The following is a 13,797-nucleotide window of genomic DNA, read 5'->3' as shown; positions in this document are numbered from 1 at the left end:
ACTACAAGAACCTACAAAGGGTGCATGCTTTAGACAGACTAATCCACCTTCTCACTTCTGATCCAAAGAAAATCTTTCCAAAGCCAATAAGTAATCACGTTAAATAAAATGATTCAACAAAATAAAAGGGGTTATGATTAATGCTAAGCTTGATCTACTAGTACTGCTTCAGTCTTACATTAACTTCCAGTTTTGTTGTTTTAAGAGGAGAGCTTGCAATATGTGAGAGTATGGAAAAATAAATTTGAAAATGTAAATCCACATGTCAACTCTACCTTCTCATAAATGGTTGCATTGCGGCCAGCTGTGGTCATCCACACCTCCTTGTAGAAACTATCACTGATGGGATCAGACAGGTCAATGCTGGCATCTGAGTGGCCCCCAAGGATAGTCCTGGTATGTAGGGAAAAGGAACAAAATGACAGAGAGACACAATCTTTCCACTTGCGCCTTGTGCATTTTCAGGATGGGAGATTGGATCGAAATCCAGATTCAGTGCAGCCTGTTGGTTTTCCTTATCCAGGCTATTTATGAACTGACTCAAACAGATGTGTCTGTAAAGTCCCTGAGATGTTTATATGTGAATTTTTCAGCCGTGTTTATTTAAAAATTCTGTTCCTCTTAGCATATTTTTTCCTCCTCTCCTGTTTTTTTTTTTAGATTTATTCATTCATTCACATAATAAAATAAAATAAAATAAAATAATTGGATTTCCCTTTGGGGATTAATAAAGTATTTTTTCATTTCATTTTTCATTTTAATTTCTCTTAACCGAATATATCAAAAGACGTGAAATTTCAGCTTGCCTAAAGCAAAATCAGATGCCATAAAAAAAAAAAAAGTCATGTATAGAGGCATGAAAATATGGAATTCACTACCAAAGAATATTAAATTAACCAATAATCTTAAAAAAAAACTTTAAAATATTATTAGAAGACTATTTGTCAAAAGCACAGGTATCTCTATAAATCATAATTATAAGGGTTTGGTGATAAAACTATAATAAATACAAATGTATGTGTAATTGAGAAAACTAATTGATAATGTGGATAGAGGTGTACTAGAAGATTTGTATTATAAATAATCAGATATATAGGTTGATTTCAATTATGAGTAAGCATATTTTGTGCATGAATATGGTGTGTATTACTGTATTCTATCATATTGTTTACATGATAGAATACAATGTATTAGGGTTAAAGTACCTGATATAACATGCATGGACATGACATGCATGCATTTTAGTACGTAAAAATGGATGTGAATAGATTGATATGAGTATGTAAATAGCTTGTAGTCCATGATTGAACAGAAGTGCTGATGTGCTGTGTAACTTTTACAAGTTTTTGTTTTTGAATGTTATAATTGTGCCGGACTCCAGGAAGAATAGGTAAATAAATAAAAACAAATAATAAATAAACTAAACTAAACTAAACCGCTAAGTCCAATTCAGTGTCGCAGGGAAGCTGGAATCTATCCCAGTAATTGTTGGGTGACAGGCAGGTAGACATCTGGACAGGTCACCAGTTTAGAATCATAACTATCCAAATTGAAAGTAAACTGGATTAATAACACTTATTTTTTCACAACACGACAATCTATGTGAGATATTTAAACTCACAAACCTGAAACATTCGAGGCGTAGTTGAAGTGCGTAGGGCCCGGCTTCATACTCCTGTCCGTCCATCACCGAGGCGACTTTTTCAGAGTCTTCAACGATGACAGCCACCTCACTGTCGCGCTTACCCAGCATGCTTCTGTCATTGATGTTAGCTGAGCCTACAAGAAGAACAAAACACCTGACTGAACTTATTTCATGCATTCACTGGATTTGGTGTCAACAGTGTCTTTTAAGTTATGTACAGAATCACCATTTCACTCCAAGCTTTTTAAGTAATCTAATGATCTACACAATAAATTCGATTTCTTTATTTTAATTCCTCTTACTGATATTGAGAAATTCCATTGAGATCTAGTCTTGTGTCTAAGAACGGGTCTTCTTTAGGTTTTTACCAGCAGAGGGCACAGCAGAGCCACGTAACGTTCACCACACACTTAAACAGTATCATTGCACATCTTTTCACAGCACACTCGGCAAAGGGCTGAGAAACTTATTCAGAATTTCCGCTTTCCCACACTTTGATGGTGTCAAAGCAGAGTAGTTCCCTCAAATAATAGAAGCGAAAACGGCACAAAGAAAGAAAAAGTGACAGATGAGACGAGCAACATTCTAACCAATGATGACTGTGTTGTCGTCCGCGATGAGCATCTTGCTGTGGACGTAGATGAGCTCTGTGACCAGGCGTCCCTCCAGCTCGACGTGAGTCCGCAGCCCAGCGAAGGAGATGTACTTCATCCACTCGTTGTCCACTGGGAAATGAAGGAAAGAAACAAACATGAAGAAGAATACATGATAAAATAGTAGTAGAAGCACTTTTTTACACTCAAGCCTTAACAGGATTTCTCTTTTTCTTGATCTTACTCTCTTTTTTCAGCTGGGAGATGATGGAATATTCCCCTCTAATCATAGTTCTAAGGAAGCAAAAGTAAAAAGCCATCATGAAGTGTCTCAGACCTCAGACACACAAGTAGATCCAAAAGCAAAGTTAGACAGAAACAGAATCTATTTGATTTGATGACACCTCCTCATCTCCTCTTTCTCTTTCAGTATCAAACCCAGTTTTTATAAAAGAACCATGTGGTGAACCTGTAGTTGAAGTGCATGACAGCCTGGATGGCGTTCCCTCCTCCTGTAGTGATGTCTCCCTCAAAACCAGGAAGCAGAGGCGTGACCACATACACACGGTACGTCTTACCCTCCCTAGAAGCAAATGGTTTTGGATTTTGCGTGCAGCATTGAAAGAAACAGAAAAAGAGAGAAATTGTTTAAACAAAGAGGCAAAATACATAAAACAGAGTTATATAGTGCAGCATCACTTCTGTTTGTTCATAAATAAACAATCTAAATAAAAGGGAAGTACTTGTGTGCCCTGAGGATCCTTTCGATTATTGCATCTCCGATTTTATTGTGAACCGTCCTGTTGTCAGCACAACTGATGAAGAACTGATTCTAAGGAGGGATGGAGACCAAAATGACACAAATTCAAAGCATGGAAAGTGAAAATGAAAATAGTTATGACCCTATGACAGATTATAAAAATAAGATAGAAAAGCATTGCATTAGTTCTGCCTCACTGCTCCATCTTCACTAGAACTGACATTATAATCATCATCACAGAACATTCATTCATTCATTATCCTGACTGCTTAATTCGGGGGGGGGGGGGGGGGGGGGGGGGGGGGAAGCTGGAGCCTATCCCAGCAGTCTCTGGGAAAAAGGCAGGGTACACCTTGGAAAGCTCGCCAGTTCATCACAGGGCCCATCACAGAACAATGTCAGAAAATAATATAGTAGGTACAACACAATATGAAAACATGGCATCTAGTTTTAGGGAAGGATGTTGTGTTTACAGTCATCATGGCGGGTGCCCATGTTTCTGATAAACAGAGCAATTCTACACCCTGCGTCAATGGTCCAGTGCTGCACTGTGGTGAAATGTCATTTAGGAGGTGGTGATTGATGTCCTGTGTTGCTGTACTTTCAGTGTGTGTGATGGCTCTTTAATTCAGCTCTGACAGATATGGTGAGCGTGTGTGTGTGGTAGCAGTGGTGGTAGTCAGGGAGTACATTTTTATTTTGTAAAGCACTTTATGTATGATAAAGGTGTCTGTAACTAAAGTATGATTTGATCAAACCACAGCCGAAAACAGGAAAAAATATTAGGAATAAAACAACACGTTTCATTTATTTAATACTTAACCAAAAGCAGTGTGTGGAAAAATTAAGTACGCCTCATGATTCAGCAGTTCAGTAGCTTACAGCTGTACATAATCAATAAACACTGTCTGAATGGTTGTTTTTATTCTGAACAGCATAGCAGGTTTTCATATGCTTGAAAAGTTCTAGATGAATAAGTTAAGTTTCGACTGCTTGTAGAACCAGCTGAAACCGCAAAAACTGAATGAAGTAATAACTTCTCTTTAGGTTAGGACTGGGCTGCATGTGGTTTATTGTAACACCCTGATTATCTCTCTCTTATGCTGTTTTTAAAAGTCTTTGTCAGCTCTTGCAAGCATTTCTTTGCAGATGGGATAGCAGACTAAGAAATGAGGATGTCTGACAGCAAAGGGCCCCAGGCTGTAACTCCTGAACCAGCTGAGAGAACGACTCGCAGCCTCCTTCCTTCGGGTGCCTCTTTTTCACAGCCATGCTGTTGGAGATTGGGATTATGGTTTACTTTTATCCCAGCTTTTATCCGTCAACACAAGACTGAACATATACCGAGGTGCACATGGTTGACTTAATCTGTGAAAAGTGTCCAGGTTCTGTAGCCTTAATGTGCGCACCAGCATTCGCACACATACTATGTGGGATTCATCAAGTTATACTTGTGTGTAGTAAAATGTGCAAATGGAAAAATCTTACTAAGTATATTCACAGACTCTAGTGGTAGAACACAGGAAGTGCATTATTTCTGCAGGCGTCACGGCGATCTCAGCATCCACATTCTTTATCAATATAACACTGAAAATGTAAACTTTCAGAAAAAAACAAAATAAACAGATGATTTCTAAACTTAAAGATACCTGTGAGATACATGTGAGAACTGATCACCATGGATCTGATGTTAGATAGTATTTCAAGCTCCTCTGTGATGCTCATCAGACAATCAGCTGATCTGATCGCTGAGATCACGTCTGATCAGAAACCTCTTTCTGATCCTGTTAAAAGTTCTGCCTTCATTTTGGATTTGTGTTATAAAGTTAAACTTACTACTCTTCCAGGGAAAATCAACGTGGTTTGACATTACCTATCGACCACTGCACTGCTTTACAGTTTCCTTAGACCAAAACGCATTTATTTCTCTTGAACAATGCAAAACCGATGGAAGGAAAGTGCCACAATCATGCAGGTGTATGAAAGTAACACCATACCAAGTCTCTTTCCTCTCCACAAAACATATAAAACCTGCCGAGGTAAACCAGAGAGCTTCAGGAGAAGTTCTGTCGTCCAGCTGCAGATAAATGTTTGGTGGATTTAAAAATTCTCCATATGAAGGAAAATAAGAACGATTTCTCCTTGATCCCTAATTATTTTCTGCTTTCATTTCTTCAGCTGTTATTTATTCTTTCTGAGTTTGTTAACTGTTTTATGTAACACAGAGGATTGTTAAATAATACTTCTATCCTGCACTTAAGCTTTTGCAAATCAGCTTCAGGCGTATTTTAAAAAAGACATTTTTACTGAACTGGAACAAGTGAAGTAAACAGAGGTGTTTGGTTGACTGAAGAAGAAAAAAAACCAAAAAAAAAAAAAACCTTTTTCTCCATCACAGAGTAACACAGTTAATTTCCACGTGACTACAGGGGCGTGTTGTTTCTGTATATGCTAAAATAGGGCGTTTCTGAATGCAAATGACCATGAATGTGCGCAAGAATGGTTATTTAGAAGAGGTGGGATTTATCAACAGAAATAAGGATATTTTGTTACTTACACACATTCTAAATCTTTGTTTTATGCAAGAATTTATTAACTGTGCATATTTAATAAATGAAGCCTCAGAAAAGCCCCAAAAAGCCCCCAAAAGGTCTGCTTTCACACGCTTACTGCTGATCATCTAATCAGTAGCATTTTATTAGCAGCCCTCCCAATTCCAACGGAAGCAGCAAACTTGTCCTTTATATTTTACATGCTGTTTCCACAATAGGGGTTACTTTTGTTAGAAATATAACACAATCTAACAGTAAATTTGTTACTGCCGATTTAAAGTTTTATTGAACTGAGGTCAATAACTGCTGAGGACCAGATGAACTGATGTTAAAAACTTCAAACTGAAAGAGTATCTCTTTTGTCTTGTAGCCATTTAAACATGGCTGCATTGGCGGTTTATCATACCTCAATGTAGATGTAGTGCTTGCTCTTGGCAATGACCTGAATGTAGGCGTTATGGATGGACTCCTCGTGGTATTTTATGCCCGCTGACCAGTCTGCTGCTGATCGCAACACCTGGAACACAAACAAAGATGAGTTATTACAGAAGAACTTTGTTGCATACGGTTAAAATGAATTGCTTGTTGTTCCCAAGAATTTTAAGTAGCATAAAGCTGTACTTTAGTTGTAGTAACTAAATCAGTGGTTGTAGTTACATAACTTTCTGGCCCATACAGCTTTGCAACATTTATTCTCTTTTACCTGTTTCCAGCAATATATGAAGATGTAGAATATGTGGGATTGTTGGAGTTTATCCTTGTGGGCTTTGAGCTTATTGGTTTGAAAATCTTTACACTGGCTTCCAGTCAGTCACAGGATAAATTTTAAAACCCTACTTATTCTTAAAAAAATCCCAGAACAGTTCAGGCTCAGAACAAATCTCTGATATGTAGAGCCGTGATGAAATGCTTTTGTCCCAATTTGATTCCAATTTTTTGGGTGCCCACTTGATTTAAATTGCGATTCTCACAATTCTTCAATATTGCTGGTTTTTGTAGATTTATTTTTTAAAAAAACTTTTTTTTTTTTTTGCTCATCATTTTTCTTGATTTCAATGAGGAAAAAACAACACAGTAGCCAGACCATCATTCTGCTGCGATAATGCCAAAGAAGACAAGTTAAAAGATCAATAAAAATGACAAAAATTTTACTATGGATAATATTTATTTATTTTTTTAAAAAATCTTTTTTTTTTTTTTTTTTAAACAAATAAATCAATTTTGAAATTGTGAAGCAAAAAAAATCCAGTTTTTGATTTTTTGATTGATTTTCCCAACCCTACTGGGGAATCCAAAGCAAGCAGCTCTTATCTAAAGACTCAGGTCAGCTATTCCAGACCAGGGTCCAGACTAGACATGGAGAAGCAGCATTTAGCTGTTATGCTGTAAACAAGTGGAACAAACTGCCTGTGGAGATAAACTTTTACAAATTGTAGAAACTTTTAAATCCAGGTTAAAAACATTTCTTTTCTCATGCACTTCTGCATAAAATCTGCATGGCAACTTTTAACTGATCTAGCTCTTAACTATTTTTATTTAATTGATTGTTTTATTGCAATTTTGCCATGTTGTTGTCTTTTATGCTTCTTTACAACATCTGTAAGGCTTTTAATGTTTTATGTGAAGCACTTTGAATTGTCTGGTATATGAAAAGTGCTAGACAAATAAATTTGCCCTGCCTTTATAGTTAGTTTTGTGTCAGTTTTTTCTCTATTAATGTACAGTTTAACGACCTCTGAGATTTTTGGTGTGATACAAAAGGCAGATGACATGTATTCTTACCTGCACTTTGGCATCAACACATCCTGGAACTTGGTATTTGATCTCATTGGCCGTGGAATGAGACTTTGGCAGCAGGAATGGATAAGAGAGAGAGCGATACTTTGGCTTCATGATCTGTGTGACAGATATTTGGAGAATTTGGGAAAACTTGTTTAAGAGCAAAAACACCAGAACTGAAGGAAAATGTTGATTAGAAGTTTTTTTTTGTCCAACCAAGGCAGGAAATTTGTCTTCGGTCTCACCAGCAGCAATAAAACCGTTGGAGTCAGAACATACGATACACACTACAATTCCCATGTTAACACACATCAGCCACTGAAACATATTCAACCATCTACCTGCAGCCTGCACTGTAATGTGTCAGCCACCAAAATTAGTTGACCACAGTAACCACAACAGGGATGAAAGATTGTTTATAGATTTTTTTTCTTTTACCAAAGGTGCAGCACCGTCCTGATGGGAGAAACTCAAGCTCTCTGTGAAGGGTGTGTGTTTTATCTCTAGTTATTGATGGAGTTTTCCTTTGGACGGCAGAGCTGTGAAGTTCATCTAAGGTCTTTTGTAGAGAGCTAAATATCCTTCCTGCCATTTTTCACATGTCAGATGTCCCAAAACCAAGCAGAAATGTTGAAAAGTCTTGGTGCAATGGCAAGTATGAACATGATTCAGGTTTTTCTTTTTTTTTATTGCTCCAGTAAAACCTTTCCTCGGTTTTTTTTTTTTTTAGCCATATTTGTGCATATTATCTTGTTTATTTTACCATTAAATCACCACCTCCTTCATTTAAAGTTTACACCAGCTGACTGTAACTTGTGCTCTCCAGATCCATAACTTAGAGATAGTTTTATTATCTAATCATTAAAGTCAGTCTGACAGACTAAAACTGCAGTTTAATTCCTACAGCACAAAGAAAAAAAAAGTCCTGATACGACATGTAAACCTTCATGTTTCGGTTCTGCTTTACATCTTTATGTGTTTGTTAGTGTTAGCAGTGAGTAAACAGTGCCTTAGTAAAGTTCCACCGCTGGATGAAGTGCCTCGCCACATCCCGAGCGCCTCTCCCATGAACTACTGAGGCGATGTCATGCCAGGGCATTCTGGGAGTGGTGTATCTGTCAATAAAGTCTGTGTAGAGGAGAGCAAACCAAGAAAAGATCAATAAACGAGGAGGTACGAAGGAATGTGAAAGACAAAGAGAACAGCAAAAAGTTAGAGAGCATTCTAGTGAGAAATGATTAAAAGAAAGCTGGATTTTAGGTGGAAGCGCACTGGACATTTAGGGGGAGCATGAGACAAGAACAAGAGGCAATAAAAGCAGCACGTTTTCTTCTAATATGTCTTTTTTTTTTTAAAGAGGACTACATAAAACTAAGACATTGAAGCATGTTAGAGGTCAAATTAAGAGGATATTCATGTATGTATTTGTGTAGGATACCATCAAAAGGTTTCTCCAGCTGGATCCAGTCCTTGTAGACAAAGTTGCAGTAGTCTTTTCCGTGCCAGAAGCGAGTGTTTCCCTGTAACTCGCCAACGCCAGTCTTCAGGCTTTTGACAGAACAACTCCCTACACACATGCACATATGATGAATATAATTACACCAGAATAAACTTCACGTTGGGAATATCTACCACATATATGTAAATAGGAAGGAAAAAAAACTTGACCAAAACGACAAAAAAAATAGGTAAAATGTGTTTTTTGGGGGGAAAAAAAATGACAAACACTCAGTAATTCTGTTCTTTCTGGCTTCACACACCTGCACTATCAATGCTGCTGACACTGTCCACGTGCTGCAGAGTGTGTTTGTGCAGGTGTCTGTACAGACTGAAGCGAGCCATCCTGTTGCGACCGACTCCCTTCAGTTTCGGTAACTCCACAGGTTCACTGGGCGGCGTCCCTCGTCCATTGCTCTGAGAGACGCCATCAGCGGAGGACACGTCCTTCGCAGATGGCGTGCTGGTGGAGCCAGCCTGAGAACATGGAAAAAGGAGAAGCACGTACAAAATTCCTGTTATAGATTTCTAATACTTAGCATCATAAATATGTCTAAAGATTTGAACCAAAGTTTAATTGACAAAATGTAGTTACTATACAACATATGTGTATACATATAGTACATAGTGTTTGCACTTTTACTCCAGGACATCACTGCAGTGTTCCTTGTTCATTCCCCCTCTGCAGGTGTGTGTGAGTAAAACTATTTTCTCCATTTTTTCTCCTTTGCTTTTTTTTTTTTCCCCACCTTCTCAGATTTGTCAGGAAATGAGAACCACGTTTATTGCTCATAAATCCAAAGTATGGATGGAAAATTTTATGAAGTGTGGCAAGTCTGACCTGCTCCAGGGCCACGGAGCGTGTCACACTGCCCACATCTGTCAGGCGATGCTCTCTGTCATCCCAGCGACCGTATGCCAGGTCGATCCCTCCCACAAAGGCCACCGATTGGTCTATAACTACAATCTTCTCATGATGCGCCCACAGATATACAGAGGAGGAAACGTGATCTGGATGACGCATCACCTGGAACGCAAACAAACAGCATGAAAATCAACACATATCCCCTTGGACATAGTGTGGTTCTTATTTAGATATTTGTTCATTACATATATACATATACATATATACACATACATATACATATATACACATATATATATATATATATATATATATATATATATATATATATATATATATATACATATACATACATATACATATACATACATATACATATACATACATATACATACATATACATACATATATATATATATATATGTACATACATACATACATACATACATACATACATACATGTATACTTTTTTTTTCTTTTTAGTAATGTTTCCATAAATAAAGTGAAATTCAATGCCACAACTATAATACAACAGCATACCTTGATGTGAGGATGCAGGTGCATGAGTGTCCTTTTGCTGTAGCCTGAATTAATGCCCAGTGCCAGCTCCACTTCCTTATACAACATTACAAAGATCCGCACTCCCTGTTGCTGTAGGGAAAAAATACACGTTTGATTTTTTTTTTTTTTTTTTTTACATATTTCCTTGGTTGAAATACATTAAGAACATTGATTGAACTGCAAAAGCAGCAAGAAATACTGACATGTGAACCCTAAATACAAGGTTATGGTACTTCTGGATATGTATGACAGTTTATTATCTCAACATTTGTAGCAGCCTTTTAGTGGGTACAACAAATTAATAATTTTCTGTGACTTTCTACATTATTAATTATACTTATTTGCAAGTTGAACTCTTGTATTTGTTTGTATATTAATGCAAAGCCTTTCAAGTTCCAGTATATGCGTATAGTGGATAAAGTAAAATTCTGTGTGTGAACTAAAGGAGTTTTTGAAAATTGAGGGAAAATTTGTGAGAATCTAATTGTGGCTGCTATATTTTATGCACTTTTTTATGCATTTTGCTGAAAGAAAAGAAACATATTTTCATGAAAAGGTTGCCTTTTCAAAAAGAACAGTCTAAATAGCTCATTACCTAACTTAATGGCACCTTTTTAAAAAAAAAAAAAGTATTCACAGATGAAGTCTTACTGCTTTGCGTTTGAGGATACAGTCCAGCCTCCATCTGTTCCCCTCTACAACGGGTCTTTTTAGAAAGATTTCTGGGCTCAGCCTGTCAAATCCAAAAACAAAGCCAACAAGAAAACAAAAAACAGCACTGAGAAAAATGTTAAGAGGAACAAACTCATTCATTAATATAATTTACTGATTTCTGATAGATAAAGGGTGCTCACTTTCACCAGTCAGCATCACCAGCACATCTTTACAGTAAAACAGACATGACATAATGATATAGTCTCATGAGTCACTCACATTGGCATGCCAAGCTTACACATCTACAATACTATTGGTTCACATTACACCAGCTGACACCTCATTGGTAAAGACCATAAGCCCAGTGATTATAGCCTTGGAACACACAGGGCTTCAGCCATATTAAACAGTTCCATGTTTGGCTCTATGGGACCATAAACTATTATGTTTATAATGACATTAGGATGACACAAGGGCATTAGATCCGTAATGAAAAACAGTGTTATTTCCCTCAGCAAAGCCTGAGAAAAACTACTAAAGTCCTGGAAAGTAGTAACAGAGAAATTCTTTTGTTTTTGGGTTGGTTTTTTTTTTCTTTCCTTTTGACATGTTATAGTTCACTTGGGGTATAAAATTGTATGTGTTGACTATCTGGGGTAGTAGTTTTTGAGGTGGTGAACAGGTAAGACAGTGAATTAGGGAAAGACAGAGTGATACAAAGGGGTTGTAGCAGATGTTTAAATGGATCCGGAGACCGTCTGCATTACTATTCTTGGCTTGTGTCTGTAACTGGAGCCAGTTGCAAATCATGGCTCCATGACAGGCTCAGACTTGGGGGTAATACACACTATAATGTGCAGTAACATGTTTTACACTAACTGGAACCAGAAGTAAACTGTCCTCTCATTCATTGTCTGCAATGATAACAATGCATAAATCAGCCAGTACAACTATTCTGTGTATTTTTCAATGTTTGAAAACATACACAGTTAGAATAATTAGCTTTAACACAGTGTATGCCTGTCTTTTACTCAAGTCAAAATGTCTTTTTTTTTTAAATCCTCCTCTGATAAATAGTTTTTCAGTCTTTAAAGGTGTGTTTATGTGTTACTAGTCATCATAATCAGCTACCAAATGCATGGATGGGGATTTACAGTCTCAACAAGACCAGATCAGATAGTTTATATACACCACACACATACATACACTTGTGTATGTGTAACTGACACAGCTGCTGTTTTGCCTTTTCGTTTTACTCCTCTTTATATTTACATCAATAGAAAATGTTGTGGCTTCGCTAAATTTTGCAGAATTTAGTTTTAACAGACCCATACTGACAGAACTTTTACTCCTCACATATTGGGGTTGACAGGAGACACTTCTCAGCTCACATCCTGCATTTTAAAACACTGAAACTCACCACCAATCCGTGATGAAGATTTCCTCTTTAGCTTCTTCCAAAGCGTCAGCCACATCCTCCATGTATGTTTTTCCATTAACATACCTGCAAAGGATAATTATAAGCACAGTGGGAAACTTGTGAAAACAAACACAGCTTAACTCCTGTGGTTATGTTGATACATACACACATGCAGAAAAATAACAGAAGGGTGCAGTGTGTTGTATTTTCAATTACAACATGAGATGAACAATTATTCCTAATTTTATAGCCGTCTGTGTGATCACAGCTGGCCTCAAAACTGTCACTAAACACCCATCAAGTTATCTGCAGTGTAAAAAAAAAAAAAGAAAAAGAACAAAGAAGTGGTAGGAAAGATGACAAAAACACATTTCTGTTTATTTGCCTGACTCTGGTTGCTTTGCAAACCCCAAGAAGCTTAAGTCTACCTCAAAATGTGCTTACTTTTATTTAAATAATATTTTTCCTTTGTGCAGAGCATTGAGAAAATGTAATAATCTCCTGACTCTGTATCATAGAGGGAGAAAATAATGAAAAATGAATGGCAATGTAGCCAAAAGAGAGTTGTCAGCTCAGTACTGTCATACGTTTCCACAGTTACCAGTGAAGGACCAAGATAGAAAGTTGGCTTAAGTCCCATTTGCTAACAAAAAATAAATAAATAAATTATATATATATATATATATATATATATATATATATATATATATATATATATAAAAACACAAATTTGACTAATTTTTGTGCAACTATAAAAAAACCCAACATATTTTAACATATCTGTTAATCCTGTAAATCACAATAGTGGGTGAAAGTTTGCAAACCGAAGACAGATGCAACATCTACACGCTATTAGTTCTTGAGCATAACAGTGGGTCAATTCACACCACTAATACATTTGAAAAATTGAGTTAGCTTTACCTGCTTACAGGACGTGTGTGTTTTTGTTTTAAATGGTATAAATGTAAGACATATTAAAAGCTAAAAGTATTTAACATTTTCAAAAAGATCAATATTTTATAAATAAAGAAATCTGGCAGTTGGAGACTGGTAAAAACCCCTTTTTCATTTCTTCTTTAGGTCCCTGTCAGTCTTTCTAGTTCCATGTAAGCATAAGAAGCAGAAGTGAGAGCTCAGTTTTCTCCCCCAGGGGGTTACCATTTGGCAGGAACGTTTTCCTGTTCCTGCGCAAAAGATCCAAAGCGATGTTCTCGGAGGAATGCCTTCCCATGACTCCTCACAAAGCTCTCAATGCTCTGACCCCACCAGCGTGCGTTCCGGTAGCTGCTGCACTTAAACACGAGAGTCCTGCCAGCAGGATATACATAGATACAAACATACATGGAGTCAAACAAGTTCAGCTAGCGTGCATATTGTTCAACCATATCCTAGAAAACCTACCAAATAAATACCTCATCTAAGCATGTACACAAAAAGGTATATAAAATAGAAACCTTTCTGACAACAAAA

At 37.0% G+C, this 13,797-nt stretch overlaps 1 protein-coding gene across 2 annotated transcripts in view; it reads right to left on the bottom strand.

The window, feature by feature from the left end:
• Window positions 1-13,797, bottom strand: part of pld1a (phospholipase D1a) — a 32,204-nt gene that overhangs the window by 2,219 nt on the left and 16,188 nt on the right. The window contains exons 10-25 of one of the 2 annotated variants that reach the window (XM_079262586.1): window positions 13,486-13,635; window positions 12,328-12,411; window positions 10,905-10,986; window positions 10,233-10,343; window positions 9,668-9,853; window positions 9,090-9,303; window positions 8,768-8,896; window positions 8,339-8,457; window positions 7,333-7,446; window positions 5,957-6,067; window positions 2,982-3,070; window positions 2,708-2,821; window positions 2,483-2,532; window positions 2,236-2,370; window positions 1,626-1,779; window positions 276-393 (exon numbers count right to left, since the gene is read on the bottom strand). In XM_079262586.1, coding sequence (XP_079118712.1) covers window positions 276-393; window positions 1,626-1,779; window positions 2,236-2,370; window positions 2,483-2,532; window positions 2,708-2,821; window positions 2,982-3,070; window positions 5,957-6,067; window positions 7,333-7,446; window positions 8,339-8,457; window positions 8,768-8,896; window positions 9,090-9,303; window positions 9,668-9,853; window positions 10,233-10,343; window positions 10,905-10,986; window positions 12,328-12,411; window positions 13,486-13,635 — 1,960 coding nt within the window. The remainder of the gene's footprint in view (window positions 1-275; window positions 394-1,625; window positions 1,780-2,235; window positions 2,371-2,482; window positions 2,533-2,707; window positions 2,822-2,981; window positions 3,071-5,956; window positions 6,068-7,332; window positions 7,447-8,338; window positions 8,458-8,767; window positions 8,897-9,089; window positions 9,304-9,667; window positions 9,854-10,232; window positions 10,344-10,904; window positions 10,987-12,327; window positions 12,412-13,485; window positions 13,636-13,797) is intronic. The other variant, XM_079262587.1, reaches the window with a different exon arrangement.

The sequence above is a fragment of the Telmatherina bonti genome (genome assembly GCF_933228915.1).
Source record: "Telmatherina bonti genome assembly, chromosome: 22".
Classification (NCBI taxonomy): domain Eukaryota; kingdom Metazoa; phylum Chordata; class Actinopteri; order Atheriniformes; family Telmatherinidae; genus Telmatherina; species Telmatherina bonti.
This window is presented reverse-complemented; position numbering and strand designations above follow the sequence as displayed.